At 38.2% G+C, this 18,893-nt stretch overlaps 4 protein-coding genes and 1 non-coding gene across 5 annotated transcripts; 2 read left to right on the forward strand and 3 right to left on the reverse strand.

Annotated features, from left to right (window-relative positions):
- Positions 1 to 2,390: 2,390 nt before the first annotated feature.
- LOC126787760 (DNA-damage-repair/toleration protein DRT111, chloroplastic) lies at positions 2,391 to 5,998 on the forward strand. The gene is made up of 2 exons (XM_050513660.1): positions 2,391 to 3,355; positions 5,534 to 5,998. The coding sequence occupies exons 1-2, from the start codon at positions 2,525 to 2,527 to the stop codon at positions 5,828 to 5,830; spliced, it is 1,128 nt and encodes a 375-aa protein (XP_050369617.1). The 5' UTR covers positions 2,391 to 2,524; the 3' UTR covers positions 5,831 to 5,998.
- A 177-nt stretch (positions 5,999 to 6,175) lies between these two features.
- Positions 6,176 to 6,888, reverse strand: LOC126786888 (BES1/BZR1 homolog protein 1-like). The gene is made up of 2 exons (XM_050512851.1): positions 6,532 to 6,888; positions 6,176 to 6,442 (listed from the first exon to the last, which is right to left on the reverse strand). The coding sequence occupies exons 1-2, from the start codon at positions 6,886 to 6,888 to the stop codon at positions 6,176 to 6,178; spliced, it is 624 nt and encodes a 207-aa protein (XP_050368808.1).
- Positions 6,889 to 7,304: 416 nt separating this feature from the next.
- On the forward strand, positions 7,305 to 7,691 carry LOC126786889 (pre-mRNA-splicing factor SPF27 homolog). Its single transcript, XM_050512853.1, has one exon. The coding sequence runs from the start codon at positions 7,305 to 7,307 to the stop codon at positions 7,689 to 7,691; it is 387 nt and encodes a 128-aa protein (XP_050368810.1).
- Positions 7,692 to 11,993: 4,302 nt separating this feature from the next.
- Positions 11,994 to 14,269, reverse strand: LOC126788220 (uncharacterized). The gene is made up of 3 exons (XM_050514192.1): positions 14,127 to 14,269; positions 13,150 to 13,302; positions 11,994 to 12,324 (listed from the first exon to the last, which is right to left on the reverse strand). The coding sequence occupies exons 1-3, from the start codon at positions 14,243 to 14,245 to the stop codon at positions 12,222 to 12,224; spliced, it is 375 nt and encodes a 124-aa protein (XP_050370149.1). The 5' UTR covers positions 14,246 to 14,269; the 3' UTR covers positions 11,994 to 12,221.
- A 106-nt stretch (positions 14,270 to 14,375) lies between these two features.
- On the reverse strand, positions 14,376 to 14,466 carry TRNAY-GUA (transfer RNA tyrosine (anticodon GUA)). Its single transcript is given in 2 exon segments — positions 14,376 to 14,411; positions 14,430 to 14,466. It is a non-coding gene; the product is annotated as a tRNA-Tyr (tRNA).
- Positions 14,467 to 18,893: the final 4,427 nt, after the last annotated feature.

Here is an 18,893-nt window from a genome sequence, read left to right on the forward strand (position 1 = left end):
TGATGATGAGTCCGTCTACGCTGAGATGCCTAGGTCAGAGTGAGAGCAAATCCAAAACAGAGCTCACCAAAATAAACCAAAGAAACCAATGACTCCCACAACTTCAAATACAAAACAACACTCAAGGGCAGCAAAATCACTTCAGAAATGAAAATGAAGATTTAGGAAAACCCATCACAAATCAGAATACCCAAGGCACCCACTTGGAATCTAAATCGCTTTGGGTGGAAAGCTAATCCTAAGTTGCTTTGAATATTAATATTAATATAAACAATGGAATGTGAGGTAGAGGACATCTGGTTGGTTGATTTAGCAAGATGTTGTCCGGAAACAAATTTATCGGACTACCTTTTTTATCATCCTCATGTCCACTCACCTAAATGAAAGCCCCACAATAAGTCATTTCCATTGTAGTGTCAAAGTACTTAATACTTTATGATCCAAACCTTCCTTTCGTCCAAATTGTAAACGTCATCTTTATATATATGGAATTCGGAACACACTCGGGAAAATCTGATGCGGAAACACAGTTGTTCTGTGATCCCCAAAAAACAAAACATCACTTCCAAGACTCTTAATCGCATATCTCCAATTTCATGCAACAATTTGAAAACTAGTATGCAGTTCTCAGACAATTTTATCGATTGAATCCTCTTAACCAACAATTAAGTCTCCCCCGGACGATGCAACAATATCTTCCGACTTTTTAATTATAAATACTTCATCAAGAGATTTGAAAGAGTTGGTACTTGGTATGGTGCTAAAGTTGATACCCAGTAAACTTGGGCAACTCCCAACTGGTAAAGAACAAACTGGCATTTATAATAAATTTGCACTACCAACTTTTTCTGTAAATTTATCATCTCCTGCTCTAAAATATGCCAGACTATATACAAAAATAGTCTCCCCATTCAATATACTATAGTATCGTACCAAAATCTCATAACCATTAGGGTACAAACATGGGTCTGCGGCCAGCTCAACCCATCTAATATAAGTTCTTCGTAGATGAGCATCCAGGGGTCGTGGAAAAGTAATGGAATGCCTGGTGAAAGGGTTTAACAATGTCAGCACAAGCTCGTCATTATAAGCCAGCCAACCGTGTGAGGAACCGTCGTACCTCATCTTAAAAGGGTTGTGTTTCATGTAGGTAACTTGAATGAACATTTATGCCCTAACCTTAAAACCCCAAAATATATCAACAATTGGGACTCCCAGTAAACCACGTCGGAGACGACGATCAAAGCCACAACAACTCAATTAAACAGTGGTTTGGCTGCAATGTTGATCGGTCAACTCTTGTTTTTCTCTAGGTTTATTCATAATTATTGTCATTGTCTTAGATCTCCAGATCTATAACTTGTTTAATCATTAATTGTTCATCTCAATTCCCTCAAATTTTATTAACCATCGGTGTCAAGAACAAACTCGATCGTCAAATTCATACCAATAACTTCGACCTCCGATGAAACCAGCTGCTCTATCCAATGGTATGTTCTAATCAAACAACTCAACTATTGACTGCAGCGATCTTAAATCGAGAAGAGGATCGGTCTGGACTACTCTTATACATCATGTTGTGATGATTCTCAATGGAATCGATGGCTTGCTCACCTTATGTGTGTGACCATAATCCAACGCGAACCTTATTCCCTTTGGCTGATACAAAATGTATCTTCTGTGAGATGGACTAGTTTAAACACTCGTACGTAGATGATACCAAACATTCTTATGTAACTAGCTGTTGTCGTGAGTTTTCATTGTCTCAAAAAAAAAAACTTATTGATGCTGGTGATATTTGATATATCATTCTACTTAATTTTGTAGAGGGTCTTCTGTAAACTTTATATAAAGGTATGGGAGGATACTAAAAGTCTTAAAATTCGTATAAACTTTATTAAAGTATGGGAGGATACTATACATTTCAAAATTCGTGTATTGCATATAGTCTACACTTTGTAAATTTGATAGGATACTAAAACGTACATGTATGGTTATGTATACCACCACAGCAACCCTCACTGTGTTGACCATTGCCAATTTTGTAAACATGTATGGCTGTCGCCGGTTTTGGTGTCGTATCCTCTCACTACAGAAGAGCACACGGTGGAGTTAACAAAAGGTTATAGCTAATGAATCAAGCTAAATCATGATAGTTCACGGCCAACTTAGTTGTTAGGTTTTAGTGCATTCTTGGATTGCCAAATAGTTCTATTGTCTTGAACCAGTGAAACAAATATATAAATTGTATTCATCTACCGAATACAAATACTATCTGCCGGATACAAAATAGTTGAGAAGTAAATACCGTCTCAACCGTGAATAAGTAACTCAAAATGTAAAAACAAAATTCTTGACAAAACAGAGCTTGTTCACTGTGTGCAACCATTGGCTCTCTCTCTCAAGCGCGCTCCCCCAAAACCCTAAATCCCATCCCCACAACCTCTTCTTTTCAATCCCTAGTCTCTCCCCCAAGATTCAATCTTTTCTCTACGTTTTTACTGACCCCAGTAAATAATAAAATATGCTTGGCGGGCTCTACGGCGACCTCCCTCCGCCGTCTTCGGCCGACGAAGACAACAAGCCCACCAACTCCACCGTCTGGTCCTCCACCACCAAAATGGCTCCCCAGACTCTCCGCCGTCCCTCTTCGATCTTCGCGCCACCGCAGACCATCCTCAAATCGCACTCCAAGCCCAAGCTGGCGCCGTCCAAAGTCGCCGCCGCGGTGGTGGTGCACAGCGACGCGGGCCTGCAGCAGCCGGCGCTGGTCGGCGTCACGTCGACGGTGCTGGAGGAGTACGATCCGGCGAGGCCGAACGACTACGAGGAGTACCGCCGGGAGCGGAAGAAGAAGGCGATGGAGGCCGAGGTGCGGCGGGAGCTCGATCGGCGAAGAATCGAGGAGGAGGAGAAGGAGAGGAGAGAGAGGGAGGAGAGAGAAAGAGATAGGGATTTGGGAGAGGCAAGGCTGAACATTTCCGGCGAGGAAGCGTGGAGGAGGAGGGCGGCGATGAGCGGCGGCGCTGCGGCGGATCCGGCAGCAGAAGCGAGGTCGCCGTCCCCGCCGAGCAATGCGGATGGTTTTATGATAGGGAAGTCGGAGAGTGGAGGATTGGGGGTGGGAGCAGGAGGGCAGATGACGGCGGCGCAGAGAATGATGGCGAAAATGGGGTGGAAGCAGGGGCAGGGGCTTGGGAAGCAGGAGCAGGGGATCACTACTCCATTGATGGCTAAGAAGACGGATAGGCGAGCAGGGGTGATTGTGAATGCTAGTGAAACTAAGCCGGAGAAGAAGGCCAAAGGTGTCAGTCTCAATGGGCCGCCGACGAGGGTGCTGCTGCTCAGAAACATGGTATGCGTGTGGTTTGCCATTGATGATTTATGCTTGCGTGTGTGGATGTTTGTTTGGAAGTATGCTACTTTGTTGTTGAAAGTGATGAATTGATGAGGATGCGATATGCGATTTAGTGTAGCTTGAATTATGTACCTCTTATTGATAGCATGTTGCATAAGTGTTGTTGTGGGGATGAGTATGCGGATATCTCCTGGTTCTTAGTTGAGTCTAAACTAGCCTAGAATTGAACAGGCCGATGTTAAATCAAACCGTAAATTTGAAATTAGTTATTAAAGCCAAATTTATGCTTGTTTGAAATGAGTTGGTTCTATATAAACTAACATGTGTATTGAAGCTGAAGAAGTGAACAATGTGTAAAGTTTACTACTGAGAGCTTTCTGAAATGTACTTGTTTCTAAAAGTTTGTGTATACTTTTCATATCATCCTTACTAAACATGGAGAAGCGTTATCTAGTATAACATGGAGAAGCATTATCTTATGAATTTTTAATTTTTTTTGGCCCTAAATTGATCAGTTAGGTTGCTTTAGTTAACTTAATTAATGACCGGTTTATGTTTAAGAATTCTCCAGAGGCTGTATACGTTGCCCTTATTCTTTAGGGGTCATTGTTTACTGGGGTTAGGAGTACTTGGTGATTTTAGAATCACATCTAAAATGGGAGTGAGGTAAGCAATTAGCTCTTAGGTCTTTTCATAGGATCCAGCGTGAAGATTGTCTGAAGTGATTCACTGTGGCATCCCTTACTCTTTTCCTTTCAAAAACTCATGAGTCAGCTCTTAGGTCTTTTCATATGAACCAGCTCGAAGACTGTCTTGAAGGTTCTGAGACTCTGTGGTGACTTGTGGTCTTAGTGCCTTCATCCAAATTTCTAATCTATAATGTTAATGATCAGGCATATTCTCTTCTTAACCATAATATGAACTGCAATTTCTATCTTGTATGCCATCAGTATATAGACTTCCATAACCATTCCTTTAGTAGTCCTAAATGTGTAGATAATTGAGGATTAGTTCTCCTTCAGCTGAAAATGTCAGAAATTGAAGAGTTTAATGTTAGGAATCTTACCTAGATTATTGAAAACAATTGGTATGTTCGTAGTTATTTCCACCAGCTTTAAATAAAGGCATTAAAGTTTTGCTAGCATGAGTTGCTTCTATTTAACGTAACATGTCTATGGAAGCTGAAGAAGTGAAGTAATGTTACTTCTATGTGTTTTTATGTATAATTTCTTAATTTTATGCTTAAACCTTACCATCCAGGTATCTAGTATAACTTAGAAAAGTGCTATCTTATACTTTTAAGTATTTCCCTACATTTAAGTTGAATTAGTTGACTATCAGTCAGGGCTATAAATTCTTTGTTGTCCTCGTACTCTAGGGATCATCATTATTGCGAGTTAGGTGTACTTGTGGTTTATAGATTCACATCTAGAAGAAAAGTGAGGTTAGCACTTAGCTCTTAGGTCTTTATATATGATCCAGCTTGAAGATTTTCTTACAAATTCTGATTCACTGTGGTGTCTCAAAATCTTTTCTTTTCATAAAGTCATGAGTCAGTTGTTAGATCCTTTCATATGAACTATCTTGAAGACTGTCTTAAAGGTTCTAAGATACTGTGATTTCTCGTGCTCTTAGTTCCTACATTCAAATTTCTTGTCTATAGTGTTAATTATCAAGCCTAGTTCCTTTGAACCATTCTCATGCTATATCTAATTGTATGCCATCAGTGCCTACATCCAAATTTCTTATCTATAATGTTAATTATCAAGTCTAGCCTGTTCTTAACTGTTCTAGTTGTATGCCATCACTATTCCTTATATAGACCTTAAGTATAACCATCCCTACTGGTTTAGAGTATCATTAAATGTTTAGATGGTTGAGAATTACTTCTCCTTGAACTGGAGATGTCGTAAAGGTTTGTACAGACTGTGTACATTCATCTGCTGTATAGATTTTGCCCAAGTTCTTCCTGTAATATTTACTTTGAGAGAAACAACTGACAATAAGATTGTTTTGACTTTTAGGAAAATGATGAGTTTAATGTAGGAACTTACCCTGACGGATGCATGTAAACCGTTCAGGCTAAAAAAGGCAAATAATGATGTCTTCCAGCTTGTTCTATGTGAATGTCTAATATAAAATAGGAAGCTGATGTTGTGTCCTTTGTTCTTGAAGGTGGGACCCGGTCAGGTGGATGATGAGTTAGAAGATGAAGTAGCATCAGAGTGTGCAAAGTATGGTACGGTGACCCGGGTGCTCATATTTGAGATAACGGAGCCAAATTTCCCAGTTGATGAAGCGGTAAGGATCTTTGTGCAGTTCGAGAGACCTGAAGAAACGACCAAAGCATTGGTTGACCTTGATGGTCGATACTTTGGTGGTAGAGTGGTCCGTGCCTCATTCTATGACGAGGAAAGGTTCGGTAACAATGAATTGGCTCCAATGCCAGGAGAAATACCTGGTTTCACTTGATTTATGGAATCTGTATGCAAGCTAATTATCCCTCATCTGTAGAGTTAATGAGAAATACTGGATCATGGATGCCATGATTTAGAGTTAGAACTGTTGCTGAGGGTAGTGGCTAATTTGTAGAAGCTTTACTTATGTGGAGAAACGATAAACTACATGAAGTGAAGCAAATGTTACAATCACGCAAGAGCTCTAGTGCTTGATCAATTTTGATTGTGAAAATTCTATTCATCATCTCTAATTATAATGCATTTGTGGTGGGTCTTTCTGTAAACTGTAATAGCATACTACAACACTAATTTGACATTTTCATAACAAAAACTAAACATTTTGTGTAACTTGAGAATTCTAAGAGCGAGGTGAGGCAACAGGTGTGGTGTTGTTGGATGCCCTGGCCTCCTGCTGGTGGTGTAGGTCACCTTCGGACATGTAGGGCAATGGGCAGATTGAGCGCATAACACTGCCACTGCTGTTAAATTCAGCCAGTCGAAGTGGCGAAGCTGTTGTCGAGCATTCACCGCCGCCCATGACCACACTGCTGCTCGGTGTTGGCGTTGCTATTGCTGTGGCAGTGCCTGTTTTGGAGATCCCACAAGCTGGACAGCAATTCACCACCTTCTCTCACATTTCACATAGCAATAGAACAAGTTAACAGACTATACTGTAAGAAGAGAAAGGGAAAGAGGAAAAGGTTGAGGAGCTACATTGGAACGACAGGTGGTGCCATCAGGTTCAACAAGCCAGCCGGCCTCGTTAGCGAGATGGCGGAGGACCTCATTGATGTCGGCCCGAGGAGAGAGTTTGTAGCCACCGTGTTTGCGCAGACCGTGAAAGATTTTAGTGGTGATGGCCCTTCTCTGCCTCTCCCTTACCTTTGTCTTCTCTTTCTCACTCTCGCTCCTCCCACTGGTTCCCGCCATTTTCCCCACTGCTACTGGTGCTCTCTGCTCAGTCTCTTGAAGCTCAAATAATGAAGGGAAGTGGGAATGAAAAGTGTGAGCTTTCAGACAGAAGTTTATAGGTTGGAGTTGGTGAGAATCAAATGGGTGGGAGAGAGCCATGCGGTTAATATTAGGCAAATGGAGATGGTTTTGTATGCACCGTCTTCGTTTTGCATGATATTGTGGAGGGGCTAAAAGAATGTGTAGTCACAATCGCATGTATCACTTTCACGCACACAGAGAGGAGTTCAACACCCTGAACATAAATCTGAGTGTCCCAAGTTTTTCTATATGATGCTTAAGGACTTATAAGCTATAATAATCAATGTTGATAAAAGACCGAAAATTATTCAGTGCACGGGCCGTATAGATGCACGGGTCATCTTGACCATTCATTCCTCCACGTGGAGCTAGTTTGGGGTCACACACCAACTTGGCAGAAAAATGGCGAGTGAGGTTGAATGGATTTGAGGAATTCTTTAATTATTTTTTGCAGCTTTCAGATGTGATAGGACACTCCCACACAGCTCACAACAATGGCGACCACCACCGCCACTACCGGCGCCGCTAGCACCGAAATCTTAATGTTAGAAGCTCCGTCGAAAGGTCCATCATGGCCGGTCCTCATAACCAACGTGGAAATCATCGACGCATTACCTTACATCGACCAAAACTACTACTCCAGCACCGCCGTCAAGAACGAGGTCGACCTCATGGTGGAAGACGAGCTATGTCGCAGCACCAAGAAACCCGCCGATTTCCTCAAAGACTTGCCGCCGCTCGCCAAGCCCGAGTTCAAGAATAATCCAGTTCCGGTGAGAGAGTACGACCGCGTGAGGGATTCAAAACCGCCAGTGGTGCTTGATTTCTCCAGAGATAAGGCAGAGATGCCGAAGTGGAGTGATGAAGCTTCTTGGGATTAGGTTCAAATCGATGGAAAAGCAAGGATAGACTGAATTGGGTTTTGAATGAATAATTTAGGCTTACATATACCCAAAGGAAATGTCTTCGAAATTATTTTTGGAGTCCAGAAGAGAAGATTTGGATGGTGATGAAAGATAGGGTAATGAATTTGGAGTTGTAGCTTTGCAGGCCGCGACCTCCATCTCGCCGTCGTCGCTCTTGTCTTCGTCTTATCGGAGTTGCTGGATATATCATGGAGGTTCAGTGAACATGATGAGCAGGAGAGTACTTGAATCTCTTTGATAACAACGTGGCTGTGAACTTGTGGTGCTTTACGAATAGCATCAAGAAAGAAGCACGTGGTGTGCTGCTCTGTTTATCTACCTAGCATAAGATAAAGGACTTAATTAATTGTTTAATTCATAAAATGACATTTTTATCATTGTCTCTAAAACATATTCCTTAGGGAAATAATGTAGTAAAAAAATCTAATAATCTACAATTTAAGTTGTGGAATTTATATGTTGATACTATATTACATTAAATTAAATAATTAATATTTAAAAATAAAATAAAATGACGGGGAGCTACCTTGTGCAGTCATAACAAGGAGTACATGATTCACGTGATAAAAATTCAAAAAATGAAATTTCAACTGTTGGATATGATCAGTGAACTTAAATATGGCTTTGATAATAAATTTATAAATTTTCATATTCGTTCATGTCTCGATCTACGTAATAAAATCTAATTAGGACACTAATTCCCTAAAGACAGCTATGTCACGCGGTTAAAATTATTTTAAATTTTTTACATTGGTGCATAAAGCGGATTATTCAAACACAGGGATAATTTTGGAATAATTGTTTGAGCATCGGAGCTATTTTTAAAAGAGTAATTGAAGATTTTCAGATCACTTTAAATTAACTAAACAATATAACAGTACATGTGGCGCAAGTCTACCGCTCCATTTATCTTTTAAATGATTTAACAACTTCATAAATACTTTAAAATTAGCTACTATGACCGAAAACTTCTGTAAACATTACTACAATCTCCTTATGATGTGCTCTATCTACTCATATAAATGTTTTTTGACTAATATATTCGGGTACCACATCCGCTATTACGAAGGTATGAGACATAAATATATCACTTTGTGGATCAAGGCCCAAACATTGTCGAAAATTAGTGATTTTTCGACCATGGCTATGGTATACTATAGTAACGATATCCTACGGTCAGTTTTTATAAATTTTATTCTCTCAACAAAGTTAGTTTATAAAATAATACATTTACATATAACCTAATACAAATGTTATACCACAACACTAGACACGTTGTGATTCACGTGACAAAAATTCAAAAAATGAAATTTCAACCGTTGGATATGATCACTTAACTTATATATGGCTTTGGTAAAAATTCACTAATTTTCATTTTCGTTCGTGTCTCGATCTACGTGATAAACTCTAATTAGGACACTACCTCCCTAAGGGCAGTCGTATCGTGCGGTTAAAATTATTTTAAATTTTTTCATGGGGGGATAAAGTGGATTATTCAAAGACGGAGATAATTTTATGAGAATTGTTGGTTTAGAGACTTACTGTGTAACATAAAACATAATAAACTAGTCAAACCAATTTAGTTGGTATGTTATAATTCATTCACCTAAATTTAACCAAATCGACTGTTAGATGTCATTTTGATGGTGAAATATAGCGATGGTTAAAAATGTACATATTTTCATCAATGCTTAGGTCTCGATCACGAGGTAGAACCTATTTATCATCCTTAAGCTATAAAGGCAGTCGTATTTTTCCGACGATAAATTTCTCAAAGTTGTTACATGGTTAAATAGAACAGATTATTGAGTGCCTGGTAATTTTCACAAAACGTTTCGAGCATCCGAGATAATTTTAAGAGTTTTAGAAGGTTTGAGAAATTAAAAGACTCATATAGAGCTAGAAAATCACCATGTGGTGCATTGCAAACCACATAAAGTTTTTAAGTGACTTTACATATTTTTAAAATTAAAAAAATCTTATAAATAGCTCTGATGCTTGAAAATTTCTCTGAAAATTACCCCAGTCTTTAAATAATATGCTCTATCCCATATAGTGTTTTTAAAATAAATTTATCCACACATACGGCTACTAATAGGTATGTATTATGTTAATTATGGTTAATCGTGTAGATCGAAACCCAAACGATTATGAAATTTCTTGAATTTCATACAATATCCATATATTAGTGTGACGATCACATCCAAAGGTTTGAATTTCAGTTGCAAAATTTTAATCACGTGAATTACAATGTGCCTTGTAATGCGGTAGAACCTTTGTATTAGGTTACATCTAAAAGTATTCGTTTATAAACTAACTATGCTGAGAGAATAAAATTTAGAAAAAATGGACCGTATGATATTGTCTTTATAGTGTACTATGGTCGTGGTTTAAAATTCACTAATTTTCAGTAATGTTTGAGCTTCGATCCACACAATTAACCATGTTTACCTCATATACATTCCTAAGAGCGGCTGTATTACCTGAATATAACTAATCCAAAAAAATTTATATGAGTAGATAGAGTGCATCACTTGGAGATTGTAGTAAGTTTTCCGGAATTTTTTGGGCCCTGTAGCTATTTTTAATCATGTGAATTACAAGGTGTCTTGTAATGTCGTAGAACATTTGTATTAAGTTATATGTAAAAGAATTCGTTTATAAACTAACTATGTTGAGAGATTAAAATTTATAAAAACTGACCATATGATACCGTCGTTATAGTGTACTATGGTCGTGATTTATAATTCACTAATTTTCGGTAATGTTTAAGCCTCAATCCATACGATTAACTCTTTCTACCTCATATATTTCTAAGAGCGGCAATATTACTTGAATATAAAAATCCAAAAACATATATATGAGTAGATATAACGCATCAATAGGAGATTGTAGTAATTATTCCGGAATTATTTGGGCTCTGTAGCTATTTTTAAAGCAATTTGAAGTAGCCAAATCAATTAAAAGACAAATGAGCCGTCTGAATTGAGTCACGTATTCTTTTTAATTTTTTATTTAATTTTGAATGATCTAAAATTATCAAATATTCTCTAAAAATCACTTTGTTGCTCGAAAAATTCCCGAAAATTACCCCAATCTTTGAATAATCCAATCTATCCACTCATATAATATATATTTTTTAATTTTAACCACACGATATGGCTGCCCCTAGGGATGTAGTGTACTAATTAGGGTTAACCCCGTATATCAAAACTCGAACGATTACACAATTTTTTGAATTTCGTACCATATTCATATTTTAGCGCGGCAATCACGTCCAACGGTTAGAATTTTTAATTTTTTATTTTTAATTTGAGTCACGTGAATTAGAACGTGCGTAGTAATGTGGTATACCATTTGTATTAAGATATATGCAAATGTATTCGTTTATGGACTAATTATACTGAGCAAATAAAAGTTTGAAAAATTGACAGTAGGATATTGTAGAGATAACGATAAAAATGTAAATAAGCAAAATAAGGTGTTATTTATCTGTAACTAAAAAAATGTCATTTTATCAAATATGATAAGTTAATTATCATTTATGCTGAGAAGCACACCACGTGCCTCTTTTTTTATGCTATTGGTAAAGCACCAAAGCCATGTTGTTGTCAGAGATATTTAAGTACTTTGCCGACTCATCATGTTCACCGATGATTGAAACTCCATGATAGAACCTGCAACTCCGATAAGACGAAGACAACAACGACGACGACAAAGACGAAACTGGAGATGAACGATGTCAAATTCAATACCCTATCATTATCCAAATCGTTTCTTCTGTACCCAAACCCCGTTGCCCCATATTACTCGTCATGTTACTCCATCCTTTCGGTGCCACGGCTTCCTCTGATGGACCACTACGGCCGGCAACACCTACTTCCTCAGATCCAGTTTTCCCTTGACATATATGATGTAGAGGTTCTTGGCTCCGGTGTTTTCAGCGCAGTTGATCGTCGCCGCCACCGGAAGACCCAGCGACATCCGGAACTTGTTCTCGGCCGACCCTCCCCTCCCTTGCTTCGACATATTTCTCTCTCACTTGCTTTCTCTTCCGCTGCTCGGGATCAATCTCAGTCTGGATCACATATTTGATAGAGAAAGGATTCCGTCTTTTGTAATAAGGAAGACATAGAACATGTATTATTATATAATCATCTCTGACAAAACCCAAACAACAGCCACATTTTCATGCATGGCGCGTGGGTTGCACATCAAGCCGTGTACATACACGGGCCGTTCACCGAATAAGCTCTCATAAAAGACGATCAATACAGTACTATTGAGAATTGGGAATACTTCTCATTTCGGTTAAATCACGTACAGATGTTGAAAAAATCATATAGGGAATATCATAAATCACACAGTACACAACTCATAATAAAAGTAGACTGTTAGAGAAATATGCTTTCTAATGTACAGAACATGACTGCTTTCTAGTACTCCGGAAATGCTTCCAAGAGAAAACTTGGATGTTTTACAGTGTCAAAGAGGCATCTCAAGGTCTGGTCTTTGGTCATGTACTTCTTTTTTGGAGTCATCCGGGAATGCATCCGGATAGGTAGCCAAAATTCTTGACTTCATGCTCCTGTTGTCATATTACAAAAATCTGTCACTCACTCACTCACTGGTTCTACGGTTCTGCTCAAAAAGAGAAAGTGCAAAGAATTTAACTATATAGGACTATTGAAGGGTTGGTATTAGAGTAAAAGATGTATATGGCTAATTCATAAACATTTCGTTTAGTAATGGCATGGTGATGAAGCACAAAAGGTAAAAACACATTAAGGGCAGGAAGGCAACAAAGAGCAAGTTATGTGAAATAAATAGAAACCTTGCCCATCATCAAAATGGATGGATGATGAAATGTAATCACTACCAAATTGAATATCAAAACCCTGAAGGAAAATTTTCCAGAAACAAAAGTAAGCCATGCTATTTTAATGAAGACAAGAGTCAGTAATATATAGCTTATTCTTGTTGATCAAATGATCCAGAAGTCAGAACGCTTGGCAATACAAATTTAATTTCAAATGCACTACAGATGAAATTGCTAGAACCAAACTGACATATTCTTGGAAGTTGAGACATCAGTAAATTACTTCATTTCACAGGGCTCAGCCTCGTTTTTTCTTCTGTACAGGTGTGCCTATGTGACCTTGTAGCTTTGTGGGCTGAGTCCCTCAGAAATGTTCCAAATTTTCTCCAATACAATTGTAGAAAATGGCTACAATCTCAAGTTCTCAAACCCTTAAACCATCTGGATGTGTACAGGCTAGAGAACTTTTTAGAGATACCACTGATAGACACTTATTTTTTCTGTTTTATTTTGGTACGAAACTATACTAAATCTTCACACACACACAAAATGGGTGAGTACTCTAAAAAAGAAAAGATCAAGCAAGGAACACACCTTAACTTCTGGAATATGTATTCAAGATCAGACTTCATAGACCGTAAAAGGCGTGTGTTTCTAGCAAAATCTCCAGAAACCTCAGCAAAGCAGTTCTGTGAAACTTCATTAAAGTGTGACAGGACTGCATTGCCATCTTGCAACCTCCCCAATCTGCAATTAAAATGGGCGAACGAAATGTTGTGAAATCATATAAAGTTATCCAAAATGCAAGAAAACTTAGCACCAACAAGAGATCGACCATAAATCATGTAATGTAGCAAGAATGACAAAGTTCAGTATAAGCTGACCATATAACCCTTACAGGCTGCATTTTGATTCTTCTAGTACAAGGTAATCAAGGTAATCTTCTCACATGATTATCAATATGAAAAAGAAAAAAATCATAGATGGGAATACTTCCATCTAAGCTTCCTACTATGCGGTTTGACTGCACATACGCTAATCAGATAGCTAAACTTTCAAACTGCCCTGTGCTAACTTTTAACAGATATCATCAATCACAGACGCGAAAATCCATCATGTGTATTTCAGGATTTAACCATCAAAGCACCAAATTATAATCATAACAAAGCAAGCAAACTATGGTATCCAGGAACTGAACCTTTTAAGATCTGCAAACATGCAATCTAAGAACTCAAACAACATAGAATGTTGCATAATCAATCCCTTTGCTCAATGTATAAATACAATCTCTACTTTTTATCATATAAAACACACTTCTTCACCATCAATTAAACAAAACCAATCCAATTCAATCTTCATATCACAAATTCACAGTCAAAAACAATACTTGAAAACAAAATATCAATCAAGTCTCTTCCTTTTTCTGCCGAAATTTACAAACACCCAATTGGGTAATATACCAGCATAGAATCACAGTATTACATTAGAGGATTAAAAGATCAATATCATCAGAGAAACCAAATAAAGATTCAAACTTTAAGCTCAGTGAGAGGAGAGAAGAAGAAGAATACATGAGGTGCTGAAGTTGTTTGAGGGAATCCAAATCCTGGGCATCAATTAGGGTTTTGAATTCATTGGAAACCTCAGCTGATGCTTCCCTAATCGCTTCTTTCTCAGTCTGCTGCTCCATTCTGGTCTATCAGTCTCTGCAACTATGATGATCAAACAGAAAGAAGAAGAACCGCAACTCATGTTTTGGGCTTAAGTTATTAAGAGGCCCATTGGATTTGGGAAAAAACTCTATTGAAAAAAGAAAAAAATCCGACCTACCGGATTCGAACCAGTGACCTAAGGATATCTGATGGTTATACCAACTACAGTCCTCCGCTCTACCAACTGAGCTAAGGTCGCTTGATGATAGAGCTCTCCTAATAAGCTATATATCATACAGAAGATGGACTTCTTACACTACGAAGTGTTGCACATGTCTATCAACATGTTAGTTGCGATTTTTGTCGTCTATTTTTTTAAAACTAAGATCAGAAGAGCTGTCTACAATTTGAAAATCAAAGTCTTTCATGGACACTTGGTATTTAAGTGGTATGAGTAATCATTTTGTGACATAGATTGAGAGTTTCTTTGTAGACTTTTGTTCGAGTTACACTACAAATATATTGGGTATTAGTTGAGTATTAAATGCAAAGGTCGGAAATTTGAACCCAAAACCCAACTTGTATCTCGTTTGGTCCAACACTAAACCCTATTAACATCTAAAGGAAACAATCATGAACTCCACACTAATTATTTCCAAAAATCCCCCATACAAATCTACCAACCCATCGCTCTTCAACTTACAAAACCCAAAAACCTACCTCATGGTGCTCATCATCATACTACTGTCCAACTACACTGCTACAGAGTCTGCCGCTTCTCCCCAATACAGCAAAACCCCCTCATTTCACCAAAACAAGACAAATTCAACCAGTCCCCCCAGTCAAAACCCTAAACCCCAAGTCCCCAACCACTTACAATTAAAACACCCTGAAAGTCACTCTCCCACTCTCAGATCATGATAGTCTAGCAAGGTATATGCCACCCTACCAAATCTTAAAGAGCTGCAACAACCAAAAGATCCTAGATCTCAATCTCTGTCACTCTGAGACAGTCAATTAAGCCAGAAACTAAACCTAGGTGTCCAGCTCGGGCTTCAAAAGCTGAAGCTCCTCGCAGTTTTTTTATGTCTTTCCTCCATTTTAAAGTGATCTTTCTTATCGTCGGAAGAAGCAAGCACTCCACTAGAGGGTTTTTAGGACCACGCTTGTGCTGAAAGGTCTGAATCTCCACCCATCTGGAAAAGAAAATTGCAAACCAAATTTCTAAAATTTGAGAAAAGTGGGGAAAGTAGGGTTTTGGGAGTCTCCATGTGAGAAAAACAGTGACTTTAATTTACTCTGCACCAAAAGATAGAGAGATCATGTCAATAAATATTACTTTTTACTGGCAATGAGAATAAGTAATACGCAAAACTTAAGAGCTTAGATTAAGCTACGAAGGAGGCGCGAGACTCGAAATTTTACAGGCCTTTCGCACTCACACGCCCCTTTTAAAAACTACACAGAGAACACTGGAGAGAGAGAGAGAGAGAGAGAGAGAGTACTGTTTCCCAACGTCAATATGACCTTCCTCATTGGTGAAGTGATGAACCACCATGTATGTTTATGTATGCATGTATGAATTGCGAGCATGGTCGAGGATGATGATGTATGTGGGCATGGCTGGCATGATATACAGAATACACCATATTTATCATTATTACGTACCGTACATTGGTATCGTTGTGTATATAAATGCTTGCTGGTTCTTACATGGAAATACTATGGACACAAGTGTTGTACGTGCTCTTATTGCAACAAATAGCCCCTATAGTAAAATAGACTGAGATTAGAATGCGGTCAATATTGCTAATTAATTACGTTAACACTTCCAAGAGCAGAGAATGGAGATTCATGATTTAGAGCTTCATGATCAAGCACTTGCAGTAAATTGTAGATTTATATCGTTTTGGTGACTACAATTGAGACGAAGCAGCAGGCATATTAGATCCGACTGGTAAGATTTAATATTGGGGTAAGCTTTTTCATTTGAAGGTTCTATGGCTTGGATTTCAATCAAGAATATTGAAGAACACATCAAAAATAGCCAAAACATGAGATATTAGGGCAATTTTAACAATGGTGCTGAACTTTGGTTTTTGTCCTAAAATATGACTTTCCATCTCAAACAGCTTATTTTAGGGGTTCTGGTATTGGTTTTATAGGATTTGGACATAAACTGAGTGTTATATTTAATGATTTTTTAAGACTAAAATTTCAACAATACACTATGTCACATCAATTAAATAGGTCATAACACCCTTGTATAGTACTCAAAATTATATTAGCACCCCAGTCCCCATATAACACATAATTATTGAAGAATGAGAAATAAGTCATATAAATAGCGTAACAGTGGTGTTATTTTCAATAGAACTTATGGCTACGTGCCTGGAATCACCAACACATAGTGATGGTTAATTTGCCAATATGTATTTTACTCCCGCACGTACACATGTGAAATAAATCTCACCTATGAAGTTGGAAAGAAGAAGATGAAATCAATTGATTGATGTAATATGGAAATTTCCCGATTATAAACATTGAATTAGTTGGGAAACACTGAATCCGGTAACGTGAAAAACAGGCAGGAATGGCCATGACAAGACTGGGCCGGGTATTTAGTTGATCCTCTCCCGAATCAAAGATCAAACAATTTAACACACTTATGGTAAATTTGCCGAATCCAAAGCAACAAGATCCAAAACCCACTAGCCTTTATTTGGTGATGTCTTTGATATCCCTTGTCAAATCACGTGATAGAAGTTGATTACGAGTTTAGGGGGTTCACAAGTAGACTGTAGCTGCAGTCTTTCACTGTCTAGGTTAGCACATACAGAGAGAGAGAGAGAGAGAGAGAGAATAGGGTTAGCATATACAGCAATATATACGTAAGATCTGATGAGATGAGGAGCAATAATAATACAGCACAGCAGAAACCAAAGGGTGATGAGATCGGAGGCAGGCATGGGGTTTAAGGGCACGTCTTTTAATTGAAGGGGATGTACACGTGGATCAAACAGAGGGTGATGGTGACCTGGCCGGGTGTTGAATGGGAAATCTGTGTCGTCATCTTCCTTGACTATTTCTAGGGTTTGTGTGAGGTTTCTGTGTGTATTCGGGTATGGTGGATTGGTGGCCATTGGCGTGGTCTGAAGCTCTGCGAGGTTTCTGTGAGTGAGAGAGAGAGCGACTGAGATTCTTTTTGGGTCCACTGATGGTTCTGAATCCCCTCTTTAACAACAGAAATAACGATTCTGGTCCCCCTTCTTTCAAATTATGGGACTCTGTTTAGCTTTGATTCCTGGACTAGTTTGTTCCTGTGTGATCCCTCAAGTTTATTTATTGCATATTGCCATATTGGTCTGTGGAATTTTGGTTTTTGTTTAGTAATGGTAAATAAGTTTTCATTTCTAAGTGTTAATTTTGACACTGATTATGGTGCGGAAATGAGTTGGGATTAGATTAGATCGAAACACATATAAAAGCGGTATATAGTTGTTTAGTAATGGTTAATAATTTTCACTTGGAGGCTCTCGGAAATGAGTTAAAATTTTATGTTCGTTAACGAACATATGTAAGAGATTATGTAGAATTACATTTTTTCATGAGTGATCCAACTCGATATTAGTTGAACAAATTAGCACCATCTTGGATCTAGGAATTGAAATGCAATGAGCAAATTTTAGAGGGGTATCATTGCAATTGTTTCCTGCCTTAAGATAAGTAATCATCATTGTACATCTGGTTGTAGTACTTGGTACTGTTTCATTGTTTTCTTCTGGTATTGTAGGTATGGTTTTGTACTGTTACTAAATACCAAACAGAATTGAATTTATGAATGAAATTTGATATATTCTGCATATATTATGATCCATTATTCATGCAGAAAAGTCAGACGACTGGGACCAAATGACTTCACTGTTGAGGCCACGCCGGTCTTTATGACTTAAACTCCACATGACCACTTACCCCAGAATCCATCAGGTGACGTCTACTGGTTTTTCTTGAAAGGATTTTGAAATACCACTTGGAATTTTAGAAATCCAATTGTTACTACAAACAGTAAAACTGCTGGCTGGTGTGGTTAAAGATGAGACCCTTCACATTTATTTCTAGTTGCAATTGCCTAGTTGTTATCATTGTTAGGGAAAAGGATACAAGGTTCTTCCCCAGTTTCTCTTGGTTTCAAAATTTGTTTCAAGCTAATTATAGGTAATCATGATCCAACTTTCTACACCAGTTTGGAAAAAACATCTTGTTCGAGTCAAACTCATTTCAGAGAAAATCACTGTGTGATCTGCTTGGCTCCTTGCATCATCATGATTCTGTAGTTTCATAGATTTGGGAGGTCATTTCATTTATTGAATCAGACAAGGGCAAAGTGATTATAGCATTGCACTTTATGATGGAGCCTAATAGGTAAGGGTTCTGTCTCTCCTTTTGTCCTTGGATTTAATGCCTCTTCATGAAATTTTTGTCCTCCTTCCCATAGAGATAGTGTTGCAGAAATGCAGCAGTTTGGGGTTTTAAGCCAAAGTAATGGCTTCTACTGCTTGGATAATGACTAGTCAGCAGCCCCATCTGAAACCCTTCACAGTAGACTATTGATTGCTGTGGAAATTTATTAGTTGATTGCTGTGCCTTTTTCTCATTAAGAACTCTATTGTGAATTTCTCGTGCCTC

The sequence above is a fragment of the Argentina anserina genome, chromosome 3, assembly GCF_933775445.1.
Source record: "Argentina anserina chromosome 3, drPotAnse1.1, whole genome shotgun sequence".
Classification (NCBI taxonomy): Eukaryota; Viridiplantae; Streptophyta; class Magnoliopsida; order Rosales; family Rosaceae; genus Argentina; species Argentina anserina.

What these genes read in the sequence shown, in the direction of transcription:
- LOC126787760 (XM_050513660.1), top strand. Translation starts at nt 2,525, where the DNA reads ATGCTTGGCGGGCTCTACGGCGACCTCCCTCCGCCGTCTTCGGCCGAC. An exon ending in TGCTGCTGCTCAGAAACATG is followed by an intron (nt 3,356 to 5,533) that starts GTATGCGTGTGG and finishes TTGTTCTTGAAG; the next exon opens with GTGGGACCCGGTCAGGTGGA.
- LOC126786888 (XM_050512851.1), bottom strand. Translation starts at nt 6,888, where the DNA reads ATGGCTCTCTCCCACCCATTTGATTCTCACCAACTCCAACCTATAAAC. An exon ending in GCACCACCTGTCGTTCCAAT is followed by an intron (nt 6,443 to 6,531) that starts GTAGCTCCTCAA and finishes ATGTGAGAGAAG; the next exon opens with GTGGTGAATTGCTGTCCAGC.
- LOC126786889 (XM_050512853.1), top strand. Translation starts at nt 7,305, where the DNA reads ATGGCGACCACCACCGCCACTACCGGCGCCGCTAGCACCGAAATCTTA.
- LOC126788220 (XM_050514192.1), bottom strand. Translation starts at nt 14,245, where the DNA reads ATGGAGCAGCAGACTGAGAAAGAAGCGATTAGGGAAGCATCAGCTGAG. An exon ending in AAACAACTTCAGCACCTCAT is followed by an intron (nt 13,303 to 14,126) that starts GTATTCTTCTTC and finishes TTTTAATTGCAG; the next exon opens with ATTGGGGAGGTTGCAAGATG. An exon ending in TACATATTCCAGAAGTTAAG is followed by an intron (nt 12,325 to 13,149) that starts GTGTGTTCCTTG and finishes ATATGACAACAG; the next exon opens with GAGCATGAAGTCAAGAATTT.